The 14,763-nt window shown below is 40.8% G+C and overlaps 1 protein-coding gene across 4 annotated transcripts in view; it reads right to left on the reverse strand.

Moving 5' to 3' along the window:
• The window catches only part of FAT3 (FAT atypical cadherin 3), a 1,063,130-nt gene that overhangs the window by 255,310 nt on the left and 793,057 nt on the right, over positions 1 to 14,763 (reverse strand). For 2 of the 4 annotated variants that reach the window (XM_082246651.1, XM_082246649.1), the window contains exons 7-9: positions 8,877 to 9,191; positions 5,604 to 5,814; positions 1,125 to 1,193 (exon numbers count right to left, since the gene is read on the reverse strand). In XM_082246651.1, the coding sequence (XP_082102777.1) occupies positions 1,125 to 1,193; positions 5,604 to 5,814; positions 8,877 to 9,191 (595 nt within the window). The remainder of the gene's footprint in view (positions 1 to 1,124; positions 1,194 to 5,603; positions 5,815 to 8,876; positions 9,192 to 14,763) is intronic. The other 2 variants (XM_082246652.1, XM_082246650.1) reach the window with 1 other exon arrangement.

Raw genomic sequence — 14,763 nt, forward strand, 5'->3', positions numbered from 1 at the left:
TTGTTTACCCTCCCCCCCCCCCCCCCCCCGGGTTGTTTAATATTGTTTTTTTTTTTCATGTTCCTTTTGTTCTTTTTATTGTACCTGACATGTATACATTGCGTTCTACGTGGGCATCTGATCTGAGACGTTGTTTTATTTTATTTCTCTGCACCTTGTCTTTTTCCCTGTATTGGAATATTGTGCTCTTTGTTATGTTTAATAAAATCAAACCAGGTGTTTAAGGCCTGTACACACGATTAGAAAAATAAAAAAAAGTAAAATTTCGTCCGATGAACGATCTGCCGATTTTCGGATTGTTAGTATGGTGCTTTCGACAGCCGATTACGGATTTTCTTACGACAAAAACTGGATGCGCAGGCTATAAAATTTTTATTGTATGTGAACACAACGTCCAATTTTCATTTAATTAGTACAGTTTTCGTCCAAAAAAAATCGTAAGAGCAAGACTAGGCATGCTCAGAAACTAAAGAATACATACAAAACAATTCAACACATGACATCACTTCTGAAGTTAAATTCTGTCGTACGAGAATTTTGGTATGAAAGTAACCTCTTCACTTTTCATATGACACTAGCATGCAACAAAAAACTAAAGAAAATTTGTCCGATAATTTGATCGTGCGTGTATACGAGGCTTAACTTTCTCTACTCCAAACCTTAAAAAAAGCAGCATTCGCTTTACTGTTAGTAGACTTGAAAGCCACCATTTTCTGGTTGGGATTTCTGAGTCTTGACAGGAACAGCCTACCACTAGGAGTGCAAATATCTTCAAGAGTGCCCCCGAAAAACCCACCCTGACCCTAAACCAGCGCAATCCTTTTCATATTTCCAGCTGGAGTTGGGCAAAGCTTATTACACTTGGCAGCACTGCACAACAGAATTTAAGAAGGGCAAATACCAATTTTTATTTATTTTTTTTAGTCACAGGATTCCTTTAAGCCACTAACTGGGTATAAACTTTAGATCCATGCAATTCCCAAGAGGAAAATAAAACACATTAGGGTTAACATCCTGTTAATTTACCCCAAAAATTATTTCAGAACAAATTAAAAGGAAAAAAAAAATACAGATTAGGTATAAAGTAGCAGTGATGCGATATGTGTATTTTATACCAGTAATACCTTCTGAAGTGCAGTTCTGCCCGCAAGCTGTCTGCAGAATATAGAACATCTCCCGGGCAAGCTTGCCACCTTGCAGCAGGGCAGTCAGCAGAAAAGAGACAGAAGAAGCAGACGCAGAAAGAAGAGAGAAAGGTAAGTCAAACAAGATTTAGAGTCATTAGTGCACTGAATGAGACAACATGGAAAAGAAAGGTGAAACAGAACAAAAAGATTTGGGATATTAGCAGAAGCGAAGCAAACAAAATACACAGCATTTCAGAGGCTGCTTAACAAGCTAGTAAACCTCTAAGTGATACCTGGTTACAAACATAAATGGTTAACATTGTATTAATTAGCATTAGACATAAATTTCAATAAGCAGAACACAACAGGGGTACTACTGCATGATACCTGCGAAGAGTGACTTTCTAATTTCAATATTAATATGAACGTTATGTGGTACTATAACTTTTTTTTGTTTGTTTTTTTTTTTTTTTTAAGATTCTCAATTTTTTCTATATTCTTTTATTGTCTTAACCTGAAGTAGCTCTGGCATGTTGTCACTCAGCTTAACGTAGATCTAAACTCAATCATACCTGCAGATTTAATTAAAATAATACATGTGGTCCTGCCATGAAGGCCCCTGTCCAGGAACTTCATGTTAAGGAGTGACTACTGTCTTCCAACTGTGCTGTTATGTTGTCACCCTATCACATGTTCCCCTTTCAGAGATGACATGTGGCTGTGTCATCACACAGAAATTGGTCTAGAACAGCCTTTCTCAACCAGGGTTTCTCCATAGGTTTCTAGGAATTCCCTGAGCAATGCTGGAATGATCACCCACCTGACGGTAGCCACATAGTTCTGACTCCAATGTCACTTGATGGAATCTCTCCTGTCATATCTCACACCGCTAGCACCAGTAATATATTTTTTTTTAATTCTTTATTTTGAGGTATGCATGAAAAATAGACAAACACAAGAAAAATACAGAATAATCACACCCTGGTGTTGGGAAACCCGGGTATATAGTATACAAATCAAACATTCTACAAACATTGGGGTGTGATCCCACAGGTTCACAATATACTAGCTGTTTAATTGCTAGCACAACATTACCATTTACAAACAGTACTGTCTTATAAATAGGAGAATGCAAGAAGAAGTCTGTTGCGAATAACCAAAGTGAGAAGGAGGAGAGAACCCCACTGGTATCTATCACTTGGCCTAGGTGGGACCCACTAACCCCCTCATTTTAATACCTTTAAGACTGTCAATTATAGATTTGGGGAGAGCCCCATAGTGAGAGAGAGGCAAGACTAACCTTTAAGACTGTAACGGAACCACCGACCCACATTGTACTCGTGGGCTTCCGTCATTATACAACTTCCTACAGTCTTGAGCATAGATAGATATTCCAGCCACCCTACATGCAAAACTAGCCTGAACTTAGCTTGTATGTATCTAAAAACAACTAACTCCTCTATTGAACAAGAAACAGCCTTTTATACACTTGAGAAGTATGTCAGTCACTACATGAACAATGACCCAAATATTTACCCAAAATATCACACAATGGTTAGATAATGAGGTACAGCTGACTCATGGCTAATCCTATCTAGACAAGGTTATCATTCACATTCTAATTAACTCAGTGCACTTAAACAAGCTGGGTTGACAAGACTGCCCGGAAACAAAGCTAAAACAAAATACAAAATTACACATTATCCTAAGTATAAAAACAGAACACCTTATTATACAGACAATGACAAGAGACTCCAGTATCAGTCTGTCCATCACCTACATTGAAGTACATGGAATACACATCAAAGCAATGCTTTGATTATTTAGTAGTCAAAGACTTTATGTCAACAGGCTATAGGTCTCACAGTGTAAAGTGGGATTAAATCTTCATAGCTCTTGAGATATATTGTTGATAATTATTACTGACCCCTATGTAAGGGGGCTATTGACTACTTATCTAAAGGCATCCATTTCTCACTGACCTACAACCTGCAGCACCTTAGTTTCTTTTAAAATAATTTTGTCACATAGGACAGTGTAGTGTTAAATATGATCTGTCCTCAGTGTCACATATGCTAGGTATGCCACGTTCTTTATTTTTGTATTTATTATGTATACAACTTACAGGTCCTAATATTGTACTATAGGCTGTAGACATGAAAATTCTTTGCAGCAGTTCCCAGAGATCTGGAAACTATTTCAAGGCTTCCTCCATGGTAAAAAGGTTGAGAAAGGCTGGTCTAGAACAACGAGGTGCAGTCAAGATGGATTGTGTGCAAGTAGACAGAAAGTCCAGTGTTTATTATGCACATTGCTTTAGTAAATGTGAGGGCTTAGATTTATTCAGAGACAGGTATGGAAGCAACCAAAACTGAAAACCAATAGACATGCTCCAGGGTTGCAGAGCAGAGTCTCATTCAGATCAAGAAAATAAAAAAAGTCCATAACTAAAGGAAATAATATAATTAGCGCAGTAATTTCATAATACTGCAAAAACCCCAATGGTGTCTAGTTCTCCATAAAACACTATTCTATCTAAGCAGATGATTCTGTTTTGGGTGGTGTGATACAGAACTTATTACCCTGTCCTGATCTTTATAGCACTTTTTGACCTTAACAGAAACATTTTTAAAGGTGAACTTCCAGTGTCACTGGCCCAAGTCCCCTCGCTATTTAATGCTGGGATTTTATCCACTAAAGGACAAATGGCAACACTAAAGGATGCATTTTGATAACAGTCACCCGCTAGCGGACAGTTATAAATATAAAGAATTAATGCTGGTCAGTGACCAATTAAGCTCCGTGGAAAAGATAAGTACACATCTTTGTCATCGTGTAGGTACTTTCCAGCTGGGTTCACTGACAGCTGTAAAAAGCTTATATGAAAAGTAAAAACTGCGCTATTCCAAATATCAAAGGAAAAAAATATTATATGAATACACATATACAGCAGCAACTCATCTGTAAGACACACACACAGCACAAATAATATAGTCCAATAGAGTTGCGCTTATAATTATAGTTGAAAGAAAGAGAAAAAGAATCGAATCGGTGATAAACCAAAATCCATTCAATCAGTGCGCTATCCATCACCCAAAAAGTGTGTGATCTGAGTGAAGGCCTCCACCTTCTAAATTGTCTGCTTACGACTTCCTATTACAGAAGGTTATTCTCGCTTGTGGCTCTATACCCAGCCAGCGCCTCTGTTCATTCAAAAAGGACTTGGGTTGAAGGAAAAGATATCCGCCACTCTTGGGAGGATTCAGTCAAGTGTGACTAAATCCCCCCCCCCCCCCAAGAGTGGATTATTTTTTTAACTTGGGTTGAAGGAAAAGTTATCCACAACTCTTGGGAGGATTCAGTCAAGTGTGACTGAATCCTCCCAAGAGTGGCGGACATTTTTCCATTTAACCCACCTTTTTTTGGATGAACAGAGGCCCTGGCTGGGTCTAGAGCCACAAGTGAGAGTGCCCTTCTGTAAAAGGAGGCCAACACCAGCTGGTAAGCAGGCAATTTATAAGGTGGAGGCTTTCACTCAGGATCACGCACTTTTCGAATGATGGATAGTGCACTCATTGATTGAATGGATTCGGTTTATCACCGTTTGGACTCTTTTTATAATTTCTTTCAACTAGAATTTTAAGCACAACTCTATTGAACTATATAGCTGTAAAAAGCGGTCGACAGATGGAGACCTGCGTGCACGGGGAACTGACAGGTGTGCCTGTAGTTAGGTAAGAATTAATAAATCTTTTTTATAGGCTAACTCAATTTAAAAGTGACATTTTAATTTGCAAGTTGACTCACATGTTGTATCCAAATATTTAATGGCAAGATATCCCCAACAGTCTTCGTGATTTTAGTCAACTGTCACAGGCACTACAAAGCCAAATGACAAAAGTACACTCCCTAAGTGGGATATTTTATAATGGCAATCCAGTGGGGAGAGTCCAATGTGGAGTCCAACTACAAGAACGCAACACATTCTTTAGGGCCTCTGGATTTAAAAATTTCTGTTGACGCATTTATTCTTAACTCAAAAAGTACTTTCTATTGTTCTCCACCACATCCAAATCTCCAAATTAGTTTTTGGCTGCTGTGATCAGATTTACTGTTAGAGAGAGGCTACATTCCTTCTCCACTTTCACATTGTATGTAGGGACGTAGACACCCTCTATTGCTTGCTTCCAAGATGGACTATGGACTATGAACTATTGGATTTGTAGTGTGCTTATTCCTCATTCCAAATAAACAGTAGTGAGAAGGGAAAGTAGAGGAAAAGAACGAACAAAGTAAATTACAAGCATGTAAGAAGCAAATTCATTCTTTTACGCTGTTACAGGTATGTTAGTGAGTACACAAAAACATTAAATCATTTAAAATGATGATGTAAGCGGTGTGTTCAACTGCCATCAGATAATTGAAAATATAAAAAGTACTAGACATTCATTTCTACCTCCTAAGTGATCACCTTACCTTCTACATCAAACCACAAAGGTATATTTGAAGGCTGCACTGTGACCACTCCCACAATTTCTGTCACTTTGTCACTTTCCATGATGGTAAAATTGTAAAACGGTTCATCAAAGGTGAGAGGGATCGGCGATGGAGGAGGTTTCTTAATCCATTCAATATGCAGACGAGCAGTAGAAGACTTTTGTGGGCGGCCATTATCTACAGCTTTTATCTGCAAGAAACATATGTGCATTATTTTTAACTTTGTGCATGTACACTTATGAGGTCCCTCATTTGTTTATTACACACACCTCTCGTTTGCCTGTATAGTAAATGGAAAAGGTCTGCACAGTTTTACCGTTTAATAAATTGGTCAAACAGTAAGATTTCATTAAGCAGAACCTGTTTAGCTCACCAACTGCCCACACCAACCAACAGGATGCCTTTAATGTTCGGTCAAGAGTTTTGCACTCTGTTCAGGCAATTCTTTAATTTTACTTTTCTCAAGCTGGGCAGTGCAGAAAGGCCAACCGCAACTCAAATGTTGGCTGATTCAGCAGGAACTGGACACAATTCCAACCATGTATTGCTATCTCAAACAGATCCTCGGTAGATACCTTCAACACATTCCTCTCTTCTGCTGAATTTGTCAAAAAACTATTGCTATTGTGTATGAAAATTAAAAAAATTTTTCAGTACAAAAAGTCTAAAGAACACAAAGGGGTTGATTTACTAAAACTGGAGAGTGCAAAATTTGGTGCAGCTGTGCATTGGAGCCAATCAGCTTTTAACTTTAGCTTGTTCAGTTAACCACTTCTTATTGACAAAAAGAGCGACAATTCTGAAAAAAAAAAAAAATATATATATATTTTTTACATTCTGCTATATAACATTCCCAATAAAAAAAAAAAATTAAAAATAAATGTTTTCATCATTTTAGGCCGATTTGTATTCTGCTACATATTTTTGGTGAAAAAAATCCCAATAAGTGTATTTTCATTAGTTTGGACAAAAGTTATCACGTCTATAAAATAGGGGAAAGATTTATGCCGTCTTTACTCATTTTTTATTTTTTTCTAGTAATGGCGTGATCGGCAATTTTCAGCGGGACTGCGACATTGCAGCGGACAGATCGGACCCCTAACTGACATTTTTGACACTTTTGGGGAGACCAGTGACATTACTACAGTAATCAGTGCTAAAAATATGCACTGTTACTGTAATAATGACACTGGCAGGGAAGGGGTTAACCCAGGAGCGATCAAAGGGTTAAGTGCATATATATAAAAGTTCATGTGCATGTAAAGGCAGGCATCCCAATACTTCTGGTAATATAGTGTGTGTGTGTATATATATATATATATGCACACACACACACTATATTACTAAAAGTATTGGGATGCCTGCTTTTACTTGCACGTGAACTTTAATGGCATTCCAGTCTTAGTCTGTATGGTTGAATACTGAGTTGGCCCACCTTTTTGCAGCTACAACAGCTTCAGCTTATCTGGGAAGGCTGTCCACAAGGTTTAGGAGTGAGGTTAGACACTGATGTTGGATGAGAAGGTCTGGCTCGCAGTCTGCGCTCTAATTGACAACGAAGGTGTTGTGTCGGGTTATGGTTTAGGACTCTGTGCAGGCCAGTCAAGTTCCTCCACCCCAAACTCACTCATCCATGTATTTATGGACTTTGCTTTGTGCACTGATCCAAATCATTTGGTGGAGGGGGAATTATGGTGTGGGGTTGGCCCCCTTAGTTCCAGTAAAGGGAATGCTTAATGCGTCAGCATTCTAAGACATTTTGGACAATTCCATGCTCCCACCTTTGTGGGAACAGTTTGGGGATGGCCCCTTCATGTTCCAACGTGACTGCACACCAGTACACAAAGCAAGGTCCATAAAGACATGGATGAGCTAGTGTGGGGTGGAGGAACTTGACTGGCCTGCACAGAGTCCTGACCTCAAACCAACATAATTGCCTGACCTCACAAATGCGCTTCAGGAAGAATGGTCAAACATTCCCATAGACACACTCCTGAACATTGTGGACAACCTTCCCAGAAGAGTCGAATCTGTTATAGCTGGAAAGGGTGGACCAATTTATTATTGAAACCTAAGGACTTAAGCCCCGTACACACGTAGTGATTGTCGGCCGAACGATCGGCCGTCTTTTGTCCGGTGCTGTCCTGTCGGTTGAAAACTGCAAAAGACTGCACACGAATTTTGTCGGCCAACAACAGCCGACTGCAGAAGTGATGTCATGTGATGGTTAACTTTCCGTGTGTTTTTTCTTTTCTGAGCATGCCCAGTCTTGCTAATCTGCTGTTTGTCGGCCGAATTCTGTACTGACTGACGAACAATCGGCCGTTCTGGTGTCGGCCTACAAAAATTTTAATGCTTGCACGACAGATTCTGTTCGGCCGAAAGTGCGCTGTCGGCTGTCGGAAGCATCATACTAACAAGCCTACAATCGGCAGATCGGACGTTGGCCGAAGCTTTTCGGCCGACAATCTGCACGTGTGTACGGGGCATAAGGCTGGGATGCCATTAAAAATCATGGCGTGTAAAGGCAGGTGTCCCAATACTTTTGGTATATACTATATATAGTATATATATATAGTATGTAAATTATTAAATATTTATTTCGTTTTTAATAATAATAAAGATCATTCGATGTAATTTGGTATTTTAGCATTCGGATATTACTTGGGTGAGACTATTTAAAGACCGATTTGGTTATTTTTTTCCCTGGTCAGCACTTTTTTGTTACATAGTTTTTTTTAAAACTTACTTAAATGGAACCAGTTTCAAAGTTATATAAAAATCTTAAGACCTTAATATTATTTTTATTTAAGTTTCAATAAAGGAATTTTTCAAGATACATTTGCCCATAACCCTAACCTATACCTTTAAATATTCCAACAGAAGCCATTCTATTAAGAAGCGAGCCATCTATTATTTAATAAATAATGGCGATAATGTGTGGACGGAACGCCGAGACTTTAAATTAAACTCGACGGTTCCAATGAATTTTAAAAGATCTATTTCTGGTTCTTCGCCGTCTAAGCTGTTGAGCGTGGTGTTCGGCAGATCTGTTTTGAATTAAAGACAAATGTATCATTTATGCCAGCACGCTGTTCTAGCCTTTCGGGTTCCCGGGGGAATTGGCCGCTTGCACTTGCAAATTTAAAATACAAGTAGGTAGTGAAGTGTTTTGATTTTGCATTAGCCTTGTAAATAACCTCTTTGGCTCACTGTTAAACAACGTGAAATGAATGGATAATGAATTCTTACTGTTAGGATGTCGTAACTCCCTGCTGAAAACTGCTTTCTTGAAGACACCATGCCTGTTTTAGGGTCAATAAAGAACTTTCCATCCTCATTCCCATCTACGATGCTGTAGGAAATCTCTGCATTGGGGCCCTCGTCTTTGTCAAACGCAAAGGCTCTGTAAATGGGTTCACCCCTTTTTTTCCTGTCTCTCTCGGGAAGTTTGATTTGATAGACCTTCTCTGGAAACTGAGGCTTGTTATCATTTTCATCCAGAACTTGAACGATGACCCAGGCTGTGGACTGCTTGGGTGAAGGACCTCCATCACTGACTGTCACCTGAGGAAAAACAAAACTTCTGATTAGCTGATGTTATATTTAGATATTATGAAGCCGTAAATTACACAGTAAAACTCTCCTAGTGGATTATTTATTTATTAATAATGTGAAGAAAGCAATAGAAGCAGTTGGAACATGAGTGGAACACACAACTTGCAGGGGGGACAGAAACAGCTCTGGAAATGGAGATACAGGGTTCTTGGTGTTAGCCAGTGCCATCTTAAGAGCATTAAAGGCCCCGGGCAATGCAGTGCACTGGGGCCCCGCCTACAAAATCACCCACAAAATGCAAATTATCGATAAGGTGGTATTTATTGGTACAGCAGTGCCAGGCTAATGATAGCTTCCAAGTTGGGCGGCTGGGTCCGGTGAACAGACACATGGACGGGAGTCAGACTCTACTATCCTGTGTGCTCTGAGGAAGAGGTGTGGCCTCGAAACGCGCAAGCCTATACAGCCTTGGGGGACGATCGGATCCTGACCACGCTGCTGAGGATTTTATACTTTGTTTGATGTGTTTTTATCAAGAACTCGTTTGTGAGTATTTTTAATCTACTTCTTTTAATAAACCTGCTCAAAAGGATAATGCACTAGGCCGGTGCGCCCTTGTGTTTGTCTGTTGTTTTAGCGTTTCCAGACCTCCCTGGTCTTGTGAAGGGGCTGCAAGGCTGAAGCATTCCAGAGTTGCCGTGTCTATAGATTTTTCGACATCTGCAAGTTTATAGCCAAGCTGGATAGAGGATTGCACCACTCAGAGCGCAGGGGACAGGTGTTTTGCACCAACGGTTTATGTGACTGCCTCCACGGGAACAGGCGCACACAGGACAGACAGGCATTCCTGCAGTTGTGGGCTCCCCCTCCATGGCCCAAGTGGCCTGACAGAAGTTTGGGGGCACAATGCACACGGAAAAAAAGGCTTGGCTGGGCAGGTGGGGCCCCCGGGCAACTGCCCAGCATGCCCATTCGGTAAGATGGCCCTGGTGTTAGCATATCTATTAAAGTGGAACTTAGACTGGCACAGAGAAAGGTTCAGTATGTAAAGCGAATCTGGCTCTACTGATTTGTGCAGTGCAGAAGAGCAGAGAATAAGAATGACTTTATCAGTATGCTGCTTATCTTTTATTGTCCAATTAGCAGTCTGGAGGCAGGTACTGCTTATCTGCAAGGAGATGACCTTGCTGAATGGTTAAAGCAGCAACACATACTGTATATGTATTTAAACCGTATATTAAGGTGTTTAAATGTATAAAATGTCACTTTAACTGGGAGTTAGCTAATGCAAACACTATACCTACAACAGCTTTCTTTCTCCCAAATTCTTGATTGGGCAAAGCTCTGGAACTCCCTTCAGCTTTCCACATCCTTCGCCAATAAGAAAACAGTACCAGAAAGCTTTACCTGATCAGAATGGGTTGGCATTTAGGTGTCTGCATTTTTTACCTGTGAGCAGTTTTTTTTTTTTTTTCGTTGATTTGTTATATAATGGTGGTGAATGTTTTCAAGACTATATACAGCAACCCCAGTTTATATCTTCTGCTAGATATCCCAAAACCCAAATGACTGAAAAACTTTTATAAATACATACCTCCCAACCGTCCCAGACTCGCCAGGACTGCCCCAGGATTTGATTTAAATCTCGGGGTCCCACAGGTCTGGGCTAATTCCCAGAGCCCAGTACCAGAACAAGTTCCAGCACTTGGCTCCGTAACTCCATCTGACAATGTCTCCGTCTTACATGGTAGCGCTAGCGTGAGCACCTAACCCGCGTCTCTTGCGGGGTGCCTGGGGTCCTACACACACTGCAATTGTATTTGTCTATGGTAGCAGGAATTTCTGTTCCCACGGGCGCACTTACTGCAGCCGCTTCCTCCTCGGCTCTGACATTTGGTACACATGCCGGGAAGAGGAGTCAGGGAGGAGGACACTGCTCTACAGCATCTGCACCGATCTGATGTCTGTAATAAAAGGTATATTGGAGTATCCCAGAGGAGGTGTACATGGTGACTGGCAAGGTGGGGGGGGGGGGGGGCATGAGCAGGTAAAAAGTTTTCAAGCTGCTAGAAGTGAATTTAAGGAGGGGTAGTAGGATATGTGCTAGGGGGTGCTTTGAGAGGGGAGATGACTTGTGCAAGAAAGAGGGGGCGGATTTGAAGTTTGACCCCCCTCTCTACTCCAGCACAATTCAATTGCCTCCCAAAGCAACCTATAGCACATATCTTACTACCCCCAGATCAAAGAGATGGCAGTCACCATAGAGGGGGCCATTATATGGCCCCCGACTATTTTAATGAAGTTCTTCTTTAAGGTAGGTGCAGGTAAATTTGTAGCTCTCTGTATATTTTTGGTTTGTGCAAAACCATATGCAATAGAAGCAGTTAAAATTATTTTTTTTTTAACTGCACTTGGGGTTTATATGTGTCTGTGAGACTTTTGCTTGTGGCACAGCAATTAATGCATATTTTATAAGTAAAAGGAAGCCCAGGTTTTGTTTAACCACGGCCATTAAGCCTCTCCCACAAATGGTTTGGCTACAACCACACTTGTTGTGGTGTGCATAGCGCACCACAGAAGACTGCCTCCCTAAAGTGCCCATCATTCTAAGGTTCAAAAGTTGGGAGGTATGTAAATAGTATTTCCACCAAGTATAGGCCATAAAGTTGTACAAGCTAAGCTGGATGGATCTGCTGCTGAACTGGCAGATATTCAATCCATCTATGGACAGGCTGATCGTACCAAAGTTGATCCAGTGCCCAAAGCCCCCCCTCCCCGCCAGGAGAACACAATAGCTCCACAGGAGGGGGAATAGGTTATTTTTCTTTCATGCAACCGCAGGTTTCCTGCAACCAAAATCGCATAATCTATGGCCTGCTTTAGCTCTCTGTATTTGTTTTGAGGGAAGACAAGCCTTGCAGCCTACAAATGCTTCTATGTCTGTAGCGGACTAAAACTTTCAATCTGTTGCCTGCCTATCAAACAGATAGGGTAGTTTTATGACATCCCTGTGACTTATTTATCAATTTAGATATTGACTATTTCGAAGCTAGGTGAAGTCCAATGAGGGACACATCTATGTGCTTTCCAGTAAGACTGTCTCCATTATCACTTTCACAGCTTAAATTAGTTCAGCAAACCAAATGCAAGTACCAAATGTGACCAAATGAGACCGGGTCAACATCATGTTTGGTCCAGTAGGTTAACAGTTTGCTGGCTGATTTCAGAACCCAGTCGGGCAAATCAAAATATATATAGGTACACTACAGTGAATAAGCCAAGCCCAACTGATTTCCCCAGTCTCTGCTAAAACGCGCATAAAAGCCAGCCAGCCTAAACAGGTTTATTTACTGGTAACTCCTCGTCGCTCATCCTGCATTTAAATCGATGTCAGGAAGCCATTAGAACTAATTTTCTTGGCATCCCTTTAATGAGTCGAAAAATCTAAGTGCAGAAAAAGAAAGGCTTTCACTCTGCAACATTACGTCTGATTACTTTGTCTACGTATTCACTAACAACTGCCAATTATTTGTTATATTTAGAAGCTAACAGACAATACAACTGAATACAATTAGCTGAAGGCTGATTAGCTTGAGAGTGCCAGAAAAGGTAACAGAGAAGGGTAATCTGGTCATAAAATAGGATAAAGAGTTGTACAAAAAAAAAGATTTGTTCTTCCAGCACTCTGTAGACTTTGTACATATGAGCAATTGATGCAATCAAATTCCCCAGTTGGGGAACCTGCCCAACCTGGAGTTAAGATTAAAGGATCATTCGTCCCAAAACATATTTTTCACATTCTGCTATATAACATTCCCAATAAAATAAATGTAAAAAATCAAAATGTTTCATCATTTTAGGCCAATTTGTATTCTACTACATATTTTTGGGAAAATAAAATCCCAATAAGTGTATATTGATTGGTTTGCACAAAAGTTATCATGTCTACAAATTAGGGGAAAGATTTATGTCATTTTTACTTTATTTTTTTTTACTAACAATGGCGGCGATCAGCAATCTTTAGCGGGACTGTGACATTAAGGCGGACAGATCAGATGCCTAACTGACTTTTTGACACTTTTTGGGGGACCAGTGACATTACTACAGTGATCAGTGCTAAAAAGATGCACTGTTACTGTAATAATGACATTGGCAGGGAAGGGTTAACACCAGGGATGATCAAAGGGTTAAGTGTGAGCCTAGGGGGTGTTTTCTAAATGTGAGGCGGATGGGCTTGTAGAATCAACACAGAGACCTGTGATCCTAAATAGGAGGATCACAGGTGCTCTGTGTTCAATCCAGAGAGAACAACAGTCTGATGTGTTTACAACAGCTGACCGCCGTTCTCTCTCCACTGGGAGTGATCGCGGGTGCCCGGCGGCAATCGCGCCCGCCAGCCCTGTGGATCGGCTTCCCCACTGCCGATGCTTCCTCAGTAGCGTTCCTGCGAACCGCCATACAGGTAAGGCGGTTCACACAGCGAGACAGCCTGTCGCAGTATATCTGCGGCGGGCGCTCGGTCGGCAAGTGGTAAAGGGGAAACATTTTCTAATAATTTTTGAACATATAAAAATGCTGAAAAAACAAGCGTCACCACATTCTGTTGCCTTCATCAAAGGATGAGTCCAGTGGTGACAAACTCTTGTCCTCTCACACAATTTTTTGTCTTTGGAGCCTCAGCAACATCAGGAGCATTTCTCACACATGCTTATGATGGGATCTACAAACACACTGCTCTCTCTGCTGCTGAGCTCTCTTTTCTTGCAGAATGCCTGAAATAGTTAATAATTTACTTGGTTTTCACACATTGTGGGCATTTAAGAGAGTCTCCTGAGGTTATCTTTAAAAAACGGTTCTAACCTCAAACACTCATAACTGCTGCTAAACTCACATAATGAGCATGTAAAAGCTGGAAAATGGACGTTTCTCACCGTCAGTTTCCAGCTGTCATGTTTTCAGCATTCAGAAAAGATTTTCAACCTCCCCTGTGTACGGTACAGTCTTACAGTGATCAGTGCTACCAATACCCACTTTCACTGTACTAATGACACTTGCTGGGAAGGGCTTAAACATCTAGGGCAGCCTTTTTCAACCAGTGTGCCGTGGCACCCTGGTGTGCCTCCTGGGTTACCTTGGCAAAATGACAACAAATTGCCACAGATTTTTACTTTGTAGAATTACACATCTGGGCACTGTGCAGGTCAATCCACTGGCACCCTGACAACCCTGGGCACTGTGCAGGTAAAGCCAGTGGCACCTTGACAACCTGTGACATCACTGGTTGATAAGGAGAATGACGGGTGCTTGCACAGCATACCTATTTACTCCTCCTCATTCCTTCTCCGTCAGCACCAGGGTCACATTAGAAAATAGAAGATAAACTGAGGAAGAAGAGAAACCCTAGCATACTAGTCTGTACCAGTTTGCAATAGTGGAGGAATAAATTACTTCTAATGTTGGATGGCTCATGTGTATTTGATGTTGCTGCGTTATGTACAACTATTACTTTAGGGTTTTTCCATTTTAGAATGGGGTGCCTCGAGATTGTGCAGAATTGTTAAGGGTGCCACAACTGAAAAAA

Source organism: Pelophylax lessonae (assembly GCF_965119305.1).
Source record: "Pelophylax lessonae genome assembly, chromosome: 2".
Classification (NCBI taxonomy): Eukaryota; Metazoa; Chordata; class Amphibia; order Anura; family Ranidae; genus Pelophylax; species Pelophylax lessonae.